Source organism: Tamandua tetradactyla, chromosome 11 (assembly GCF_023851605.1).
Source record: "Tamandua tetradactyla isolate mTamTet1 chromosome 11, mTamTet1.pri, whole genome shotgun sequence".
In the NCBI taxonomy this organism is placed as follows: Eukaryota; Metazoa; Chordata; class Mammalia; order Pilosa; family Myrmecophagidae; genus Tamandua; species Tamandua tetradactyla.
This window is the reverse complement of record NC_135337.1, coordinates 79785044-79807551: the sequence shown is the minus strand read 5'-3', so window position 1 is coordinate 79807551 and position 22508 is coordinate 79785044. Positions and strand designations below refer to the sequence as shown.

The 22508-nt window shown below is 41.9% G+C and overlaps 1 protein-coding gene and 2 pseudogenes across 2 annotated transcripts in view; 1 reads left to right on the top strand and 2 right to left on the bottom strand.

Moving 5' to 3' along the window:
- ZNF554 (zinc finger protein 554) overlaps positions 1 to 10705 on the top strand; it is a 28749-nt gene extending 18044 nt beyond the window's left edge. Inside the window, exons 2-7 of one of the 2 annotated variants that reach the window (XM_077121220.1) lie at positions 4139 to 4199; positions 4842 to 4953; positions 5447 to 5517; positions 6970 to 7096; positions 7826 to 8017; positions 8687 to 10705. In XM_077121220.1, coding sequence (XP_076977335.1) covers positions 4932 to 4953; positions 5447 to 5517; positions 6970 to 7096; positions 7826 to 8017; positions 8687 to 9870 — 1596 coding nt within the window. In that variant the 5' untranslated portion in view covers positions 4139 to 4199; positions 4842 to 4931 and the 3' untranslated portion in view covers positions 9871 to 10705. The other variant, XM_077121221.1, reaches the window with a different exon arrangement.
- A 3722-nt stretch (positions 10706 to 14427) lies between these two features.
- On the bottom strand, positions 14428 to 15272 carry LOC143650443 (large ribosomal subunit protein eL6 pseudogene; annotated as a pseudogene).
- Positions 15273 to 18561: 3289 nt separating this feature from the next.
- On the bottom strand, positions 18562 to 19331 carry LOC143649164 (cytochrome c oxidase assembly protein COX11, mitochondrial pseudogene; annotated as a pseudogene).
- Positions 19332 to 22508: the final 3177 nt, after the last annotated feature.

Sequence of the window (22508 nt, the reverse complement as noted above, 5' to 3'; positions counted from 1 at the left end):
GAGACCTCAGAGCTGGAGGAGAGAAATTCCTGCCATGTGGTCATTTCCTGCCTACTCTATCTCAGCCACCTGAGGCCCGGGAGATGTCTTTTCCTTCCGAGGTAGAGACATTGGCAAGGTTACATGGTTCAAAAACCTTTGGAGAGAGGTGAGCTCTGCAGAAAGACCTGGGGAGAGGGCAAATGTAGGGCACACATGGAAAGAGAGACTCTGGAGAATGAAAGAGTTTCCCCAAAAGGTTATAAAGCAAAATACAGGGTGCCCTATGAAATTGGAATTTCAGATACACAAACATTACTTTTAGTATCAGACAACAAAGAGTAATCTGGCCATAGACATTATAGTGCTGAGATGAAGAAACCTTGCCTTATAGCTTTTCATTGTATGCTCGATTTACCATTGGGTATCGAGGTCCGACCTGTTTATACCTAGATACCCCTGCTAAGGAATGATGAAGGACTTGGCTATTCTTCTAGTCTCCCAACCCAGAGATAGTCTTCTCTCCCCTGAGGTTTCTTTCATTTTTGTCTGTGCTCAAGTCCTCATTGGACCTTTATTGTTAAGAAAGGATGAGTTTCAGTGATCAGAGCATTAGAAAAGAACATCCTAAAGCAGATACCACAGACATGAGTGAACGAGGGGGTCTAGCAGGGTCTCTAAGAACAGCCAAGGTGGAGGGGGGTTTCCCATAACCCACATAAGGGTGGGAGAGAATTTATAGAAGAGCTAAGAGGCTGGAGGTCCTTAACCCATTGTCATGAGCTGCAGTTTCAAGACCCAAGAGCCAAGAAGGAACCCCATGCAGCTTGGGAAAAGAGGAATCCCAGCCCATTGTAAATATTTGTCTTAGTCTTCTAGAGCTACCGTAACAAAGTACCATAAACCCCATGGCTTAAAACAGTGGAAATCTATTGCTTCCCAGTTCCAGAGGCTAGATGTTCAAAAGCAAGTTGTGAGAAGGGCCACGTTCCCTCTGAAGGCTCTAGAAGAAGATGCTTTCTTATCTCTTCATAGTTTCTGGTGGTTGCTGTCAATTCTTGGCATTCCTTGGCTATTGCTATTTTCATATGGCCTTCTCTGGTGTCAGTCTGTGTTCTCCTCTCCCCTTTTTAAGAGGACATGAGTCATATTGAACTAGGGCCCACCCTGCTCCAGTATGACCTAATCTTAACTAATTCTCTCATCAAAGACCCTGTTTCCAAATAAAATCACATTCCTGGGCCCAAGGGTTAGGACTTGAATATGTCCTTTTTTTAAAATGTTTTTTGTTGTGAAATATAACATACACACACACACGAAAGCAATAATTTTCAAAGTTCATTTTAACAAATGTGCTGGGTTGAAAGATGTATGTCCCCTAGAAATGCCATGTTTTAATCAAAATCCCATTTCGTAAAGGCAGAATAATCCCTATTCAATACTGTATGTTTGAATCTGTAATTAGATCATCTCCCTGCAGATGTAACCCAATCAAGAGTGGCTGTTAAACTGGATTAGGTGACGACATGTCTCCACCCAGTTGGGTGGGTCTTGATTAGTTTCTGAAGTCCTATAAAAGAGGAAACATTTTGGAGAATGAGAGAGGTTCAGAAAGAACAGAGAATGCTGTAGCACCACAAAGCAGAGATCCACGAACCAGCAATCTTTGGAAATGAAGAAGGAAAACACCTCCCGGGGAGCTTCATGAAACAGGAACCCAGGAGAGAAAGCTAGCAAATGACGCTGTGTTCGCCATGTGCCCTTCCAGCTGAGAGAGAAGCCTTGACTGTGTTCGCCATGTGCCTTCTCAACTGGGTGAGAAACCCTGAACTTCATTGGCCTTCTTGAACCAAGGTATCTTTCCCTGGATGCCTAGATTGGACAGTTCTATAGGCTTGATTTAATTGGGATTTTCTTGGCCTTGGAATTGTAAACTAGCAACTTATTAAATTCCCCTTTTTAAAAGCCATTCCGTTTCTGATATATTGCATTCCAACAGCTAGCAAACTTGAACAACAAGTAATTACAAAGCAGATTTCAAAGTTTGGTATGTGTTACTGTTCCACAATTTCAGGTTTTTCCTTCTAGCTGCTCCAAAACACTGGAGACTAAAAGAAATATCAGTATATTGATTCAGCAGTCATACATGTTTGTAAAATCCTATCTTCTCTGTTATAACTCCTCCATCTCATTTGAGCCTTTTCCCAGTCTATAGGGATCTTTGAGCTATGCCCATTCTAACTTTTTCATATTGAAAGAGGGTGTTAACATATAAGATAGGGGGATGGAACTAGTTGATGTCTGGAGAGGCTGGCACCTCTGAGTTTCAGGACTTATCTGGCCTAGGAACTCATCTGGAGGTTATAGGTTTCTTGAAAGTAAACTCAGTGCATGAAACTTCTGTAGAATGTCAGAGAGAGCCCTAGGTGTTCTTTAGGGTTATCAGGAAAGATGTTAGTTGGGGTTGGCAAACCACTGCAATTAGCAATGTCTAGCTGAAGCCTACTGAGAATTGGTTCCAGAATAGCCTCTCAACTCTATTTGAACTCTCTCAGCCACTGATACCTTATTTTGTTTTATTTCTTTCCCCTCTTTTGGTCTGGAAGGTGTTGTTGATCCCACAGTGCCAGGGCCAAGCTCATCCCTGGGAGTCATGTGTCACATTGCCAGGAAGACTTTCACCTCTGTGTGTCATGGGGCATGCAGGGGGTAGGAAGTGATTTTCCTTATAGAATTGGGCAGAGAGGGGGGTGGGGAGAGAGAAAGAGAGAGGAGAGCACATCTGAGCAACAAAAGAGGTTTTCTGGAAGCAACTCTTAGGGCATAGTCATAGGTAGGCTTGGCTTCTCCCTACAGTAAGTTTCATAAGAGCACACCTCAAGATCAAGGGCTTGGCCTGTTGACTTGGGAGTCCCTAATATTTGAGAGAGTATTAGGGGTTTCCCAGGTGGGAAAGTTTAAAAGTTCCATATTTTTTCTCTAGTCCCTCTAGGGATTCCACCAATACTTTTAGATTATCAGCCCACCATAGTCTAGCATGTCTCTGAGTATTATATTAAGCTATGCAGAATTATGAGGCCATTTTCCCATTCTTGGCTCCATGTGTTTTGGTTATTTAAATGAGCTGTCCAGACAGGTTGAGTTAGATTGTCTGTTACAAGAGATTTAGGTTCCAGACAGAATAAACCTGTCTGCCTGAACATGCCTTTTTTTTTTTGCATGGGCATGGGCAGGCACCAGGAATCAAATCCAGGTCTCCGGCATGGCAGGCAAGAATTCTGCCACTGAGCCACCGTTGCATCGCCTGAACATGTCTTTTTAAGGGACACAATCCAACCCACACAATACACAAATAGATCTTAGAAAAACTGTCTGCCTCATGGAAATTGCTCAGTAAATATCACTTTTTAGTGTCCGAACCTTCTCATCTGTCTCTGTCCATGTGTATTTTGGGCTGTGGTTTCCTCCTTCTATATGGCCATTATGGACATGGCTAAAACTTTGCAACATCCAATCTCTCTCCTTCTCATGGGACCCCATGGTCCCTGTTCTGTGTGATTCCCTTTGGTTTAAACTCCTTTGAGCCTGGATTTGTGATTCCTGCAACCGAAAGAACCAAACTGATATGGAAGAAATGGAACCCTCCAGGCAAGATTTTTCAGATGGGTCCAAATACCAGGGGCTCCACACATTTAATATATAAAGACAAATTTCAGCTTCTTCACAATTAACAAGTGGATAAAATCTATGTGGACAGAGGTTTTAAAGCGGTCCATTTGGTTTAGGATGGATGGCATACCAGATGTGATTGAAATATGATTAGGTTTAGTGGCATCTATAATATGCCCAACTTACTTTCATGACCCAATTCTTTAGAGTTCTTACACTTTGCACTGGACAACTTAAGTGCATTTTGGGGGGGGGGGTTAGTTTTAAACTGTTAGAACTTGTTTTAAATTGTCATGACTTGTTCTTAAACTCGTGCCTAAAGCTATGAAGAAATGTCTGTCTCAAGGAAGGCGCTTCTCTGCAAATAACCCAACTCAGACAAGAGTGTGCTTTATTTCTCAAGAAATAAAAGCCAGGTTGGATATAATTGTCACTGCATTTTCTTTTCTCTTTTTTCATTTGTTTTTGAATTACCTGTGAATGGTTGCAGGTGCCTATAACAAATCTGGAAAGAAGAATGCAGCCTACAGATCTGTGAAAGTCATCTTGAGGTGAGTTTGTGGGCATTAAAAAAAATTTATTGTGGCAACATATAACACAAAATGGGCCATTTTGATCATTTTCAAATGTACAATTTAGGGGTGTTAATTACATCACAGTATTGCGCTCCCAATACCACCATCCATTGCCACATTTTTTCATCATCCCCGATGGAAATTCTATTCCCATTAAGCAGTAACTCCCAACTCCCCCTTCTCTCTACCCCTGGAAACCTGAATTCTAATTGCTGATTCTATGAATTTGCCTCTTCTAGATATTTCTTATAAATGAAATCATATAATATTTGCCCTTGTGTCCTGCTTCTAAGGGGATGATTTTGAAGGGATAATCAGCTAATGGGGATAAATCCCATATGGGCGCTTAATAAATGGCCCTTAAGATTATTAGTTGTGAGTCTTTGTGAGACTTCACAGTTTACAAGAGACTTCACATCAGCAAGAGCTGAAGCACAGGGCTCCATACAGTGCATCCAGAGATACCAGAATCAGCCCAAACCCTGGGACACCAGCAGCTCCTTCCTTGCAGGGGAGGGGACTCCTGCTTCCCATAAGAAGGAAACCCATGTGGGACATGTAGCACAGTATCTCATGCATCGAGGGTGAGCGTGAAATGCCTGTTTCTCTTGTTTCAAGCTGATATGTCTCTGTCACAAGCTTCTGCAATTACAGCCATCAGTCTGCCCTCTACCCACCGTGAGTCCCCTTTTCTCCTGCAGTGACCCGATGCCGCGGGATACAGAGCCAGGTATTTGTGGGTGGGGACATGTCCATCTCAAATCCTTCTGGTTGCAGACAGAGCAGTTTGGTATAAGAGAATCCAGAAGAAAAGGAGGGCCAGGGGACCGAGAGAGGCAGGGAGACCAAGGAACAAGCCGGTGGGAAGGGAGATTATAAATCTGGGAAGCTCAGGGTGTGCTAGCTGTGAGGGTGGAGATACCTGTGGCATAGGAATGGAACCGTCTGGAACTTGGGTCTTGGAAATGCTTCGTAAGAGGACTCGTGCACTTTATAGATAGATGTTGAAGATATTTAAGAGCCATGAAATGGAGCAGGTAAGGCCTCTGGCCTTGGTCCTATCTTCTGCTGATTGCCGTGTGTGTGTATGTGTGTGTGTGTGTGTGTGCGTGCATATGTGTAAGTGTTTGTCATGTCACATGGTTGAGGGGCTTCTAGACCAAGAATTCTGGTATTTGGGGACAGGCCTGGGTCTGGTCTTGATGGTGCTTTTCCTCCCGCAGCTCTGCCTGCTCAGGAACCTGCTTTTTCCCAGGAGGAGAGAATGGCTGGATACCTGCCCCCCGGGTCCCAGGTGTGTGGGAACTTCTGCTTTCTTCTGAAAGGCTCCCAGTATATCACATCAATGCACAATTATTATTTTTTTATGGATTTGCATTTCATTCCTTTATATGGTTATACCTTAGTTTATAAACCAGCCCTTGGATCAGGGGCATTTCAATTTTGTTTCTGGTCTTTGCTCTTCCAAACAATGCTGAAAGCAAAGCACCAACCATTGTAAAATAAAATCCAACCATTGTAGAGCAAATCCGTGGCATGCAGTTTTTTTCAAATGCACTTTCTGTGTTAGGGGTCTGTGCTTTTGTCACTCTGATAGGTATTTCCATATTACTCTCCAGAGAGATTCTACCAATCTATCCTGCTGCTAGAAGTCATGGAAGTTGGGTCATTGGATTGACCAAGACTGCTTTCACTTGCAGCAGTCTGCTGTAGAAAAAGCTACATTCCTTCGTGTTCAAAAAGCCCCACTTAAAACACCAGGCTGCAAGTACATTGCAGTCAAAAAATAGCTGGTTAAGTGTCAATCTCTACAAGTGCAAATGTTTTCTCTAGTTAAGATCATCTTGTCAGTGGGCAGCTGCACAAAACCCACTCTCGAAATCCTTTTTTATCTGAATTCTGTGGGTTGGCATGATTCATCTTGCCTTCTCCATTTCTAGTGTCCTTATTCCTGATTCTAAATTTTATATTTTCAAGTGTTATAATTTAAGTGTTTTCGAAGGCAAGTGGCATAGACTGAGTTTGTTTTACTTCCCTCTTTCAGGTTCTCATAAAACAGGACCTGCTTGGCCTTTGCTTTTAGGAGGACAAGCTCTTTGATGCTGCAATCACATAATACCTTGACTTGTGCCTTTTCTGGTGCTGCCCCCTTAGCACCTTGTAATCTGCTACCCTGAGCCATGGAGGCAAAGAGAACTATTCTCTTTAACGTAAAATTTTGGATGACGGTGTGTTTGGGCAAATGGAGTGCGAGGTGTTGCTTCTAGGTTTTCTAACTACAACAATAGTAGAAGCCATTACTGTCATTACCTCATTAGCCTTCCTGCAACCCTGCCAGGTAGAAATTGTTATTGCCATTCAGCAGATGGGGAAGCTGTGTCCTGGGAAGACCTGAAATGTCCCTATAGCCCCTTAGCCAACAAGCATAGCTTTAATTCTATTAATCTTTGGGATAAGCAGGAGAAGATTCTCAAGTGGGAATCTAATTCTCCTACGTGCAGAAGTTAGAATCACCAGAAATAACCAAACTATTTCAGAGCAGACTTTATATGCTGGTGGTTCTTGCTGTCTTTACAGTGGGCCTTGAGTCTTCATATCTGGCCATTATATACCAAAGACAAGTACCAAGAGGGTTCTTTGAACACTGATCTTTTTGAACTTCCTGATACCACCATCTTCAGCCCTTTTTCTGTGAACATGGGTTGGGATGATCCCTTCTTGAGCAGAAATCTATGTGATATTTTAGGAATTAGTGACCTTAGAAGACGTGGCTGTGGACTTCTCCCAGGAGGAGTGGGAGTTACTGGACCCTGCCCAGAAAAGCCTGTACAGAGACGTGATGATGGAGATATACAAGAACCTGGCCTCACTGGGTAAAGCCGCCATCATTCATTCATGTGTTCATTAATTCAACACATTTATTGAGCAGCCACTATGTACTAGGAGCTATGCTAGGACTTGGGGGTTTATTGGTGAAAAAGACACACATGGTTTGCATTCCACTGGTTTCCCCAGCAGAATGAATAGCCTGATTTCTTCAGTATAGATAGCTGAAGCTGCTGTTAAAATTCCTATCTTAACTTAGGCTTGGTTAAGAATTCTCTCATTCCTCTTGGGTACTTAATTAGGGCAATTGTGCTTTCTCTGCCCACATGAACAGCCATAGTTATTTTATTTTATTTTATTGTTGTAGCATACACCCAATACAGAATTTCCCATTTTAACTTCTTTCATGCATACAATTCAGCGACACTAATTACATTCACAGTATTGTGCTACTGGCATCACCATTCCTGATCAAAACTTTACATTACCCCAAACAGAAACTCTGTACCCATTAAACAATAACTCCCCATTCCCTACCACCACCCCTGCCCTGGTAACCTCTAATCTTGTCTCTGTCTCTGTGGATCTGCTTATTCTAGATATTTTATATAAGTGATGTCACATAATATCTTCCTTTTGTGTCTGGCTTATTTCACTCTGCATGATGTCTTCAAGGTTTATCCAGGTTGCAAAAGAGCCATAATTTTTAAATTAGGAAAATGAAATCTTTAGCTTGGTCAGTGTGCTACCTTTCAAATGTACTTTGTTTCTTTCAGAAACTTTGAAGAATCCAAGTGCTAATCCAGGTGTTGAGGAGGGTGTATTTTCCTCAGCACACACTTCTCCAGTTACCAGTCTTTTCCCATGGACAGGGTATTCACTCTTTCAACCAATGGTGCCTTTGCACTTGGAACAAGGAAAAACCATTTGGACGATGGATAAAGGAATTCCCCAAGCCTACTGTTCAGGTAAGAACCAGGCAGGTGTGAGCCCTGATTGGGATGGAGGCTGCATCTTGGGAAATGTTGTTCAGAGATCCTCCCTCAAAGGTCAAGACTATTTGGTTGGGCAGGCAACAGTGGCTCAGTGGCAGAGTTCTTGCCTGCCATGTTGGAGATCCAGGTACAATTCCTGGAGCCTGCCTCCGCCAAAAAACAAAACAAAACAAAAAACTGCTTGGTTGTACTTTCTCAGATCCTTTCAGTTCTGCTTCCAACAACTTTCTCTTTCTCTTTACTGCCTTCTGTTACTCCTCTTTGGTTGGAAAAAAAAGAATATTCATTTTCTTATTAAAGTCCTTGAACCTCTGTTTTCTAGTTATATTTCTTCTTCCATGGCTTTCTTAATAATCCCGTCCCTTTGTCATCCTTATTCTCCCCCTTTGTAGATTAATTTCTTCTACATTTGCATTTTATTTGCCCTCTTTTCCACCATTATCAAACTCCTTACTCTGTGTCCTGTCCTTAGCACAGTAACTTATTGATCATCTCTTCTTTTTCTATCCCTCCTCCATAATGAAAGCTAAAATTTGACTATGAATCCACATATGCATTATATATGTTGGAAGCTCTTCTGTCCCACCATTCTTAAGTTAGTATTTTATTTCACCAAACATTTTTCCTCCCAATCTATTTCAGATTGGGAGACAAGACTGCAAAACCAAGAGTCAACTTACAAGAAGATCATTTTGGGGGAAGAAACATCTGGTAACATAAATATCATAAGGTTCACCAGAAATGGTGGGGAATGTGGCCAATTTGAGGAGAAACTTGAAGACCCCGAGGGGCTTTTGAAGCCAATGGTGTACATCCAAGCAATGACATTTTCTCAGGAGAGAACTTCTACATGGCATGATTTGGGTGTAAACTGTAATCTGAGCTCAAACCTTGGTATACCACAGAGAAGTTCTACAGGAAAACATTTCCGTGAATGTGAGCTACATATCAAGAGTTTGAGACCTGATTCATTCTTAAACAGATATCAAAAGGGATATGCAGATCAGAGACTCTGTGAAACTAATGAATGTAGAGAAGCTCTTGGGCAAAATAGGCACCTTATTCGACATGAAATAACTCAACCAGAAGGGAAATCTGCATATGCTGAAAGTGAGAAATCAATTCATCATCATATGGCTCTTACTATACATAATAAAATTAATACTGTAGAGAAACCCTATGAATGTTACCAGTGTGGGAAAGTCTTTAACCGGAGGCACTCCCTGAGTGAACATCAGAGAATTCATACAGGAGAGAAGCCGTATGAATGTCAGGAATGTGGAAGAGCCTTCACGCACAGCTCAACCCTCACTCGCCATCTGCGGACTCATACTGGAGAGAAGCCCTATGCATGCAGTGAATGTGGGAAAGCCTTCAACAGGATTTCATCTCTTACACAACATCAGAGAATTCACACTGGGGAAAAACCCTATAAATGTAAAGACTGTGGAAAATCCTTCTGCCAGAGTTCTAATCTGATTTTGCACAAGAGAACACATACTGGCGAGAAACCCTATGAGTGTAATGAATGTGGAAAAGCCTTCAGTGATCGTTCATCTCTTAATCAACACGAGCGAACTCATACTGGTGAGAACCCTTATGAATGTAATCAGTGTGGAAGAGCCTTCATCCAGAGGTCTTCTCTTGTTAGGCATAAGAGAACTCACACTGGAGAGAAACCATATAGTTGTAATGAGTGTGGGAAAGCCTTTAGCCAGAGCTCTTCACTTATCACACATCAGAAAACCCACACTACTCAGAAAACCTACAAAATCATTGATTGTGGGACAGCTTTCCTTCAGAGCAGCCACCTTACTGGATTTTAGAAATTGCTTGTTATTTTGTGAAGCACTTTTTAGCACTCTACCATATACGTATGGTTGAATGTTGCCATTGTGATGTGTACTAATTGAAAAGAAGTACATTTATGCCACTTTCTTGAAAGAAAGCACTGAGGGTTTATCTGAGATGTGGCCTTTTAATAAGGGAAGTTGCCATTGAGCTACACCCAGTGAGTTCTGTCCTTTTTGAAGTGATTGGCAAATTAGAAGCATTAATATGGAATAGGATTTTACTAAGGATTATTATGATTAATTTAGTTGTTGAAATGCAAGATGTTCCATTTTAACTTTTTATCTTGGGTTCAGTGTCTTTGTTGTAGTATTCTGTTTCAAATATTTTACCTAATAATTCCACCACTATTGGTCATTCACCTAGTTTCTAATTCAACTCACATATTACTCAGGCAGTGTAAAGCTTGATTAAGACATAATGTTCTTTGGATGTTATGTCAGAAGTAAAAGGTGCAAAATAGTATATGTAACTCCATACATTGAAGTAAAAAATAAATATATAAAGAGCAAAGGCTAGAAAGAGACATAAAAAAAATGAAAAGAATTTGTCAGGATTATCTGATTATGTGTAATTTTTGTCTTTTTTTTCCATTTCATTCAGTATTGCTATAATCACTTTGGCAATAAATAAAATTTAAGCAACATAAAAATTGAGAGGGTGTTACGTTTCATTGATTGGTCAGGAAGGACTGTGGATAGCAAAAGGGCAAGAATGCAGTAAATCTTGGAAAGAGAGAAGTGGAGCAACCTTTAGTGTCTTGGGAAAAATCCCAATCATGAAATTTACTTCACAGACCAAATAGCAGCCGAGTACACAGATATGAATGCTCAACATTATGAATATTTCTTAGTTGCTTACTACATGCTAGATACTTGTCTAGCACTTATGTATATTTCCTCTTGTAAACCTCATGACAACCCCATGAAATATACCCATATTACAGAAGAGAAAATAGAGAAATAGAGTAACTTGTCCCAGGCCACTCAACTAGAAAATAGTGACATCAGGATTTGAACCCAAATAATGTGTACAAAGCCAATGCCATGTTTGCCGTCCTACAGCACAAGGAGGGCTACAGGAGCACTGGACTTTCCAGATTCTCCCCTAGAAGTCACCTAATTTTTTTCTGAATCTTTTCATAAAGGTTTGAGGCAGGTTGCTGGCACTGCTTCCTTTTATCTAAATTGGCCTGTTCACATGAATTTTGTTGTCTTTCCTTAAAATAGGGATCTTTTTTTTTTAACTTTTTTTATTAATTAAAAAAAATTAACAAAACATTTAGAAATCATTCCATTCTACATATACAATCAGTAATTCTTAATATCATCACAGAGTTGCATATTCATTATTTCTTAGTACATTTGCATCGATTTAGAAAAAGAAATAAAAATACAACAGAAAAAGAAATAAAACGATAATAGAGAAAAAAAGACTACATACCATACACCTTACCCCTCACTTTCATTCACCACTATTTCAAACTGAATTTATTTTAATATTTGTTCCCCCTATTATTTATTTTTATTCCATATGTTCTACTCTTCTGTTGATATAGTAGCTAAAAGGAGCATCAGACATAAGGTTTTCACATTCACAGAGTCTCACTGTGAAAGCTATATCATTGTTCAATCACCATCAAGAAACATGGCTACTGGAACACAGCACTACATTTTCAGGCAATTCCCTCCAGCCTCTCCACTAGATCTTGAACAACAAGGTGATATCTACTTAATGCGTAAGAATAACCTCCAGGATAACCTCTCGACTCTGGAATCTCTCAGCCATTGACACTTTGTCTCATTTTACTCTTCCCCCTTTTGGTCAAGAAGTTTCTCTCAATCCCTTGATGTTAATTCTCAGCTCATTCTAGGGTTTTTCTCAGTCTCTTGATGCTGAGTCTCAGCTCATTCCAGGATCTCTGTCCCACACTGCCAGGAAGGTCCACACCCCTGAGAGTCATGTCCCACGCAGAGAGGGAAGGGTAGTGAGACTGCTCGTCGTGTTGGCTGGAGAGAGGGGCCACATCTGAGCAACAAAAGAGGCTCTCTTGGGGGTGACTCTTAGGCCTAAATTTTAAGTAGACTTGACCTATCCTTTGTGGGATTAAGTTTCATGTGAACAAACCCCAAGACTGGGGGCTCTGCCTATAGCTTTGGTTGTCCACACTGCTTGTGAGAATATCAAGAATTCAACTTGGGGAAGTTGAATTTCTCCCCACTCTCCATTCCCCGAAGGGGGCTTGCAAATACTTTTCCAGTCACTGATCAAATCATTCTGGGATTCATCGGGGGATCACTCTGGACAAACCAACAAAATTTCATGTGCTACCTGAGATTCCAAGTACTTATGACATTCAAACTATCTGCATGAGTTATATTAGGAAATGCTCTAGTCAAAATCTAAATTTTGTAACAAATAAACATTTTTTGCTTTAGTCTCACACATAAGGTGACATTTTAAAGTATTAATTATCATCTATAAAATAGGGATCTTTTATCTGGAGTTTGTGTACACACTAATGGATTGACAGATGTCTTTTAAATGGCTCTATGAAGAATCTAGAACTGTATACAAAATGTGCCTAGATATATTTTCTGGGGGGAAATGTCTATAGCTTTCACCATTTTCTTCAGAACAGTTGACTTAGAGCTTTCATGGAATATGCTGCTTTCAATCTTGATCTCTTCTTCCTTCCAATGATTACTTACAGAGAGATTGAACTGTGGGTGAGGTACCTGTAAATAAGACATGAGATTTTAGGCATCACTGAACAGATATTCCAGTGGTGAGGGAGAAGGACAGGGTTCGTGTGTGTGTGTGTGACCAGTGCAGTCACACAAGGCTCTGCTCTCAGAAAGACCATGTGATTAGTTGAACACTCTTCTGTCTCTGTCTTGAAATTCTTAGTTTTGAACAAAATCTCCCTCCTCCACTGAGAATATATTTTCATTCTTTTCGGTGGGCCCTGCAAATTATATAGCTGGTTCCTATGAGGGAATGAAAGGCAGGGGCAAATAGTAAGCAAGTACCCAAATACTACAAATAATTCCAGGTTTTGATAGATACTATGGAAGATATAAACAGGATGCTTCTGAGATAGATAATAGGAGAGGGGCCTATCTCAGATAGGGCCATTCTGAGGTCTGAATTGAAATTGAGATATAAGTGACTGGAGGATCCAAGGTGAAGGATTTACCCAGAGGAGAGCTTTAATTTAGCTTTGTTTTCACATGTGGTAGATTTGTCATTTTCTAAACAATTAGAATTTTCGTTTTGGTTTTTCTGATTCAGAAGTCTTGAGAGAAATAATTTTTAAAATTTCTGTATGTCTAAATTTGTTTAAACATTTTTTTCTTGTCATATTGCATTGGCTTCATCTTCCAGCATAATGCTGGATAGGACTAGTGAGAGCAGACATCCTGCCTTGCTCCCAGTCATAGCAAAAAGCATTCAATCTTTCTCTATGACTATGAAACATCATAGTCACTTGGGTTTTTCAGAGATTTCCTTCATCTTTTTTCCTTTAATAACTTTCTATTTTTATTATCAGGTGGTCTGATAATGTGTCTACTGTTTTGAATCTTTTGTTCTAGTTTGCTAGCTGCCAGAATGCAATATACCAGAAACAGAATGGCTTTTAAAAAGGGGAATTTAATAAGTTGCTAATTTACAGTTCCAAGGCTAAGAAAATCCCAATTAAATCAAGCCTATAGAACTGTCCAATCTAAGGCATCCAGGGAAAGATACCTTGGTTTCAGAAGGCCAATGAAGTTCAGGGTTTCTCTCTCAAGTGAGAAGGCACATGGTGAACACAGTCAGAGTTTCTCTCTCATCTGGAAAGGCACATGGTGAACACAGTCAACGTTCCTCTCTCATCCAGAAGGGTACATGGAGAACATGGCGTCATCTGCTAGCTTCTTCTCCTGGCTTCCTGTTTCATGAAGCTCCCCAGGAGACATTTTCCTTCTTGATCTCCAAAGGTCGCTGGCTAGTGGACTCTGCTTCTCGTGGCTATGTCATTCTTCTCTGCTGTCTCTGAATCTCCATTCTCCAAAATATTTCCTCTTTTGTAGGACTGTAGAAACTTATCAAGTCCCACCCAAATGGGTGGAGACACATCTCCCCTAATCCAACTTAACAACCACTCTCGATTGTATTACATCTCCAGGGAGATGATCTAATTCCAGATTCCAACATACAGTATTGAATAGGGATTATTCTGCCTTTACAAAATGGGATTTTGATTAAAACTTGGCTTTTCTAGGGGACATACATCCTTTCAAACCAGCACATCTTTGAAATTCATTTTGGTTTGCTGTGTGGTTTACTATGTGCTCAAGTTTTATAAGTGTTCCATATATGCTTAAGGAGAAACTATGTTTTCTGGTTTCCTGACTCAGAATTTAATTTGTCAAGCACATGAATCTTATTAATCAGTGGTTCTCAAGTTCCCAGAGTTACAGAGTTAAGAATTAGGACCCAGTAATCTGCATTTTAAAAAATGCATAGTTATTAGGATCTTTAGAAGTTTAGAACACCAACTTTTGAGGATAAACTCCATTTGTGAGTGAGAACAAAGAACACAGTATAGCCTTGGAGCTAAAGAACAGTTTTGATTTTTGGCATAAGTTGTGAGTCCACAGTTTTCTGATCAAACTTGCAGTGCTCTGTAAGCACATAATTCTCTTTCTTTGTGTTGGCGATCTCAACTTCCTGGTATCTGGGCATACACAGCTTCTTGAGGTAAGCATCAGTGAGATGTTTTAGGATTTTCACATCACATATCAATTTTGGTGGAGGTAGCAATGACAGATTCCTGGTGTGTCCTATGCAGAGGAACTTGATTGAGGACCAGGGGTCCAATCACAAGTAGCAAGCCACTGCTTAGATGATTCAGGAAAACCACTCTGCAAGTTAACCTTGCCCTTGTGGTGACCAGTGAGGATGATTAGAATGGACCCAGGAGTGGTGTTAGATTGCACCTTTTTCACATGCTGACTGAAAGATTTCCTGCCATGGCTCAACAGCATCTGAGGTACATCTTTTGCAAAGTTTAACCACTCTGGTACCTCCATGTTTGTCACCACCAATGTGTTTTGTGACAATAGCAAGAACCATCTCCTTTTTCTTATCAGTCCTAGATTTAGCTTCTGAATACCTCCACTTGTACATGGCCTTTCTGGAATCCATTGCAGATCAGAAATATCTACCAATTCCTCTGATGAGGACCAGGTTTTGGCTGCAGTGACGCTTCTCTTTCTTGGGCTTTTTGGTCTTGAAATTACCCTTCTTAACCTTGCCCCTGGCATAAGCTTCCTTGGCTTCAAGATTTCCTTTCCATAGTAGCCAGCTTCTCAGCCTTTCCACCCACCATCTTGCAAGATGGGAAAGAGCAGTAATCTGCATTTTTAATAAGCACCCCAGATAATTTCACTAATGTACGTAAGTCTTTCCATCACATTTTGAGAAACTCGGGGTATCCTTAATTGTTTTTAGAATTGTTGACCTAAAATAAATTAGCTTAAATTGAGTTAAAAATTTTTATTGCTATTGTTCTCCTAACTTCCTCCAGTATTTCCTGTTATTTTTGCTTCTCAGTTTTTGATATTCTTTAGTAAAAAAATTCACGACAGGTCTTCATTGTGAATTATGCCCTGTGCCATTTTGAATTCCTTAACCACCTTTAATGCTTTCCCCCTCCCTGGAATTCAAAATTATCTGATAACACAACCTCTGCTTTTCAAACAAAATTAATCTATTTTTTCTGGTATATTTTCACATCCTTTGCATTTCAACTTTTAAAATCTTTTTGTGTTAGATGTTCTAGTTTGCAAGCTGCTAAAATGCGATATAAAATGAAATGAAATGACTTTTAAAAGGGGGAATTTATTAGATTGCAAGTTTATAGTTCTAAGCCTGTAAAAGTGTCCAAATTAAAGCAAGGCTATAGAAATGTCCAAATTAAGGCATCAACAAGAGGCTACCATCACTCAAAGGCTGATGAAGTTCAGGGTTTCTCTCTCAAATGAAAAGGCACATGGCGACATCTGCTAGCTTTCTCTCCAGGCTTCTTGTTTCATAAAGCTCCCCCAGGGGCGTTTTCCATCTTCATCTCCAAATGTTTCTGGCTGCGTGGGTTCTCATGGCTCTGGTGGTTCTCAAGCTTTTTTGAAAAAAAAAAATGTCTCCCCTTTTAAAGAACTCCAGTAAAATAATCAAGACCCACCTGCAATGGGTGGAGTCACCTCTCCCTCTATTCAAAAGTTAATATCCATAATTGGGTGAGTCACATCTCTGTGAGAGATAATCTAATCAAGCTTCCGACCTATAATGCTGAATAGGGATTAAAAGAAATGCTTGCTCCCACAAGATTGGATCAGGTTAAAGCATGACTTTTCTCGGGCATATAATCCTTTCAAACCAGCACAGATGTCTCTTTCATTTATAGTATATAGTTGGATTTTATTTTAGGATCCTTTTCCTTTTAAAGGATATACATTTATGTCAACTATTACTGGAATAATTGTGGTTGGCTTTAATTTTCTTAATGCATTTTATGGCCAGTTTGTAATTTTTGAGGCTTTTTGTTTTGTTTTGTTTTCTATCTCCTACTATCTATTGGCTTTGGAGACGTGTGTGTCTTTTCTGATAATTTGAAGATATATTTTCTGTTTCAATTTCTTCTGACGTTTTGTTTTATTACATTAAACATAATTAAACTGATATGTTGTGACCTTACAACTTTAATCACTTTTTTGTTTTTTAACATGGGCAAGCACCGGGAAGCGAACCCAGGTCTCCGGCATGGCAGGCGAGAATGCTGCCTGCTGAGCCACCGTAGCCGGCCCTCTAATCACTTTTTGAAAGACTAAAAAGTCAAGTTACAGGTTATTATAGGGTAATAACAGTTTTATAACATTTGGATTTATGGACAACAATGTTATACATAGTTTATGGATCCATATATATGATCTGGCAATAAGTACCAAATATAAAAACGGCAAGTGTAAGGACCACATTCCTGGCAAGTGTAAGGACCACATTCCTGGCATGCAGGGAGTAGTGTCCTGGAGTATATGTGCATATATATCTTATAATATTTTGTTTCTTTAACCAAATCTTAGGACTGTATGGTAGAGAGGCTTTATCAGAGCTTGGTGCTAAGTATGTAGATATACATTCTCTGCCTATTTTGTAGGATTGAACTATTTCTAATATTTTTTTCTCTTCCTAAATCTTTTCCTACACTTTTATTTATTATTAGATATTCATTGTAGTCACCTATATGTAACATAAACTTTTTAAGTGTACAATTCTGTGGCATTTATTACAGTTTACGATGTTGTGCCACCATCACCACCATCTACTGCTAAAACTTTTCCATCACTCCGAACAGAAACTTTGCACCCATGAAGCAATAACCTCTCACTCCCCCCTCTCTCCAGTTGAATCTACCTTCTGACTCTATGAATTTGCTTTTTCTAGTTATTTCATAGAAGTGGGATCATATAATATTTGTCCTTTTACGTCTGATTTATTTCACTGTGCACCATGTCTTCAAAATGCATTCATGTTATCACATGCATCAGACATCATTCCTTTTTTTTCTACTATTAAAATAACATAATACATCTTTTTACAGAATTTGTTCACAGAACTTCTGATGTTAGTAAATGTACACAATCTCATCCTTCCTTATTTATTTATTTATTTATTTATTTATTTTTGGCATGGGCAGACACTGGGAATTGAACCCAGGTCTCCAGCATGGCAGGTGAGAACTCTGCCTGCTGAGCCTCAGTGGCCCGCCCTCATCCTTACATTTTAACATTCAAAGGTTTGGAACTGTCATGTCATATATGCTAGGAGTCTATAGATGTATTTTATTTCACTTTCATGATGGCATAATTTCAAAGTAATTATCTGTTTGGTACTATGAATGTAAAATAGATCTTAGTGGAAAAATAAAGAAGCATTTCAAATAAGAATGTAATCTTTCAGGTAGGCCACGGTGGCTCAGCAGGCAAGAATGCTTGCCTGTCATGCCAGAGGACCAGAGGACCCAGGTTCAATTCCCGGTGCCTGCCCATGTTAAAAAAAAAAAAATGTAATCTTTGGACAAACTGTTAGGGCTCAAGTACTCGGTGAAGTCTCTTTCACTTTGAGCTTTTAAGATAGCTGGCGATTTGCAATGAAGGAAAGTAGCAACCAACTGTTTTAGAGATAATAATAAACATGGTCAGAAGTTCTGAATCATAGCCTAAAGTACCCCCAGGCATAAATTTCTCAAAAACTCTCAGATTCACTTCTTCAAATATGAAGGGCCAATAATTTGGAAGGGAGCTACTGTGTCAGCTGTACCATCATGTCCAAATACGCACATTTAAGAAACAGTTGTTTTAATGCTCTTATCAAACTCTTAAGTATGATATTGAACAGTCACATTCTTAATAGGCATTGCGGGTTCATTAAGATAAAAGTGAAACCTAGTCTCTCAGTTTTAAGTGGGATAAATTAGTTGGAAGGGGAAAAAAAAAAAGAACCATCACTACATAATATTTCAAATAGGTTTCATATTATAGTAGAATATTTCACCTCTGAGAAGGGAAGAAACATCATTTTTCGAAAAATCACAAATTTGAAGCCAGACTTGGCTGCTGACTTCAATTATATTCTTGAACTGGCAATTTGTGCCCTTCCTTTGCTTTGAAAAAAAAGTATAAGAAGGAAGAGATCACCATTCACCATTCTTGGATCTTCAGCCAATTTAGGATCAATGTAGAAAAACACTGACATATCTATTTCCTCTTGGCGAATCTACGTCCTCTTGGGAAAGCGAATCTGTCGGTTCTTCAAAACAGGGGCACTACATTTTCCAACTTCAAATACATAGCATTGTACATAGAAATTCCAAGTACTTGTTCATCAGTAGGATTCTTTTAAAAAGCTTTTTAAAATGCCCGTGCACTCTCTCCTGGCACTGCATGTTTTCTTTGCTGAGAACTGAAGTTCCACTGGAATGTTGCACGCACACCTGCATTATAGGCCATTTTAATGATGTGATGCTCAATGTGCACCAATCTGGTGGATGCATGGCCCACCACTGCAGATCCTCCAAGCCCAGGAGTCTGGCAATAGAACCGGTAGATGGGGACGGTGGCCTAGGAGGACCTCAGTATGCCCACTGCAGTTGCAGCCACACGTGTGAGAACCACCTTTTCCCATTGCCTCCAGCCCTCCTCCTGGGCACACATGGAAAGGGTTGTGCTTTTGGGGACGCCCGTGGCAGCTGCACTGCCAGGTCCCTGACCTGACTCTTGTGTCCCCACTTCCAGAGCTGCCTAGGGCCCCTTTCAGCACCTCCTGTCCCTCACCATCGCCTGTCCCACGTGCCTCCTTCCAGGATGGCAAAGCCCTCCCAACAGACCTTCATTCCTTTTCATGGCTGGATAATATCCCACTGCATTAATCATAATTGTTTTAAAGCGCTTCCTTTCCTTTCCCCTAAAAAAAGCAATTCAGGGTATGTTGCCATTATTATCAATATGCGACTTGGTGAATGCAAAAACCACTTGCCCTGATATTTTGCAAATGGATACTGATGGCGCAGGATAAAATTTCTAGTTGGAACATTGTCTCTCCCAAGAGCAATGTATTTAAAAATAAAGATGCGAAGATACTGTTCTGTGAAAAACTGCCAGATCCCTGAGAAATTTATTGTGGTATTGACAGAGTCCCGTGAATTGGTATATAAGGAAAGGTCAAAACTGTTTCATGAATCGAGATTCATACTAGGAGCTATATGTGCCATGATGAAACTATTGTCTAGGCTTCAGAACGACTGCATCCATTTCCTATTGATGCTGTAACAACCTATGCAGATTTGGTGACTTAACAACACTACTTGATTCTCTGACTTTTCTGGAGATCGGAATTCTAAAATCAAGGGTGTTGGCAGAGCTGCATTGCTTCAGGACACTCAAAGGGAAAATTCATTTCTTTGAGTTATGGCTTCTGGAAGCTGCATCATTCTAACCTCTGCTTTCATCTTTGCATTTCCTCTGGTTCTGATCCTTTTGCCTCCCTTTCATGAAGACATTTGAATTAAATTGGGTCCACCCAGATAAACTTCACAGCAAAGACTCTTAATTTAATCACATTGGAAAAGTCCCTTTTGTCATATAAGGGAACATATTCACAGGTTCTGGGGATTGGGACATGAAAACTTTTGGGAAACAAGTATTCAGCCTATGACATCTACTCTTCCTGACATCGGGCAGAAACTCAGCACACACATATCTGCTGGCAGGGGAAGCCGGGAAGAGGAGATGGAAACGTGGAAGGGGGGAAGGGATATGCTCCTTTCTCTCAGCTTCCTCTTCCTGTATCCTTTGCTTGCAGGACAATATATCTATTACCTCTGAAGAGGGAAAACATGCTAGCAGGGTCTAAATTTCTTGAATCACACTTCTTTTCCCTCTGATGACAGAGTTGTTCATCTTCTCTCTTGTACCAATGAGCGTTTTGCAAAGAACTCAGAGACTGGCCTCATTTTTCAATCTACTCAACAAAATGACATGTCCTTTCTCACAGGATGGACCCATGTGGGAATTTGGGGACACTGACAGGATGTATGTCTCTGAACACATTCTAGAAAGCAGGCACAGGTTCTAGAGGCCAAATGTCTGTATCTCATGCAGATTTTTTTTTCTTATTTTGAAAACTGCAAATTAATCTTTATTTATAACAACTGGTCAAACTGGGGCAGTAGGAAGGCACTGTGACTTTCTGTCAAGTTCTGCTTCCAGGGTAAAGTCTGGGAGGAGGAATGGCAAGGTCTCTGGTATATACAACATCTCTTCAGTGTGGGAGTGGCAGAGTCCATGTCCTAGGATTCCGCCTCGCCTCATCCTTCATCTGTCACAGAGGCCTTGAACTTCCAGTTTCTTCCAAAATAGAGGCAAGGAGCCCTTAGGTGACCAGCAGCTCCTAGATGGCTCAGCCAGAAATCCAGGGTGGGGATGTCTGATGGACAGAAGTAGGGAGGACAGAGGCTCTGCAAGCAGCACTGAGGTGTGATGGGGAGCACAGTTGATTCCTTAGGGAGGCAATACTTTTGGGACTAGCAGAGATGTGCTAGAAGGTGGAGTTTGTGCACTGAGAGCTGTGGGGAGGGCAGCCCTGGGAGGTGCTGCAGCTGTGGTGCGGACAGGCACACGGGGGCTGTAACCTCCTGTTTTGGAGGCTTCAGTGTGGGTTCAACCATGGGGTACAGAAATGGTGGCAGAAAGTGCAGGAGCATGAGGGTGGGGATTTGGGGGACCATCATTCCTAACAAAATGCATTGCTTGATGGGAAGGACAGGGTATGGACAGGGATCTGACGGATGGGCAGGCCTGTGGGCTGGAGAGGAAGGAGGTGACCTGGTGTCCCATCAGGAAAAGAAAACGGGTTTGAAGGATGAAAGTTGCTGTGGTCTGGAGTCTCTGTGGGTGGGTGCGCAGCCCTGGCTCTCAGCAGCCAAGGAAGCCAGTAGGCTGGGTGAGTCCAGTGGCAAAGTGGCCCCGCTGATGCTGCTCCCAGGCACTGTGGGAAGGCCTCAGGTCCCAGGAGTGCTGCATCTTCGCCCACCTCTCCCCCAGGCTGGCACTGTCCCTGCAGCGGGCTGGGCAGCAGGCCGGAAAGGCTGGACGTTGGGCCTGGGGACAGCCTTCTCCCACTACACAGTCTCTCTCCCGAAGCGCAGTCTCCTCTTCAGAAGCCCGGGTCTGGGCACAAAGGGAGGGCTCACTCCATTTCTCACCACAGGCTTGAAGGCAGACCGCCTGGCCTCGGGGCTGGATTTCCTTCTCTTGTCTTCAGGAATCTCAAACCAGAGCGGTTCGTCAAACTTCTTCTTCCCTTTGTTGCACTGGCTGAGGGCCTTCAGCACAGTCTCCCAGGCACAGGGGTCTGGGGGCTCCTTGGGGGTTGAGCAAATGGAAAAGCCGCTCCCTCTGCTCTCAGGAGGGGCGATTTTGACCGTGACGGGGCTCCTGAACCGTCTGCGGTTCCGGGCATTCCACAGCCACCTCTTCCAGTAAGTGTCCCATGCGCAGGACGGATCTGTCCCAGAAATGGTCTGCAGGGGCAGCTTGTTAGGAAAGCGCCTACAAGCCTCGGTGACCAGCGCCCTGAGGAGACTGACGGGCTCCCATTCAGGCGGGATCTGGGGCAGGGGTCGGGTGCGCACCCAGCGCTCACTGGGGACGCGCAGAACCGGGCGCTGAGCCGGGCCGGGTTGGCTGCGGGCGGGCCTGGGCGACCCGGACGGGCGCTTCGGGGTCGGGGGCGGCGGCGCAGGCTGGGGCGCGCCCAGGTAGCTGCCCAGATAGCTGCCCATGACAGCGGCGAGGCGGGGCGGTTCCTTGAGCAGGGATTCCGCTTCCAGAAGTTTGGAGTCTGCGGACACAGCCGGAGGCGAAGCGAGCAGGGCTCCAGTGACCGTTGGCCTCAGGGTCCACGGACAGCGCGCGGTGCGTGGCGGTGTTCAGGATCCTCAGGCTGTCAGGTTCACGCGCCGGGCCAGCGCGCCGCGGACACCCGGGCTTCTCGGGGTGCAGCGTCAACT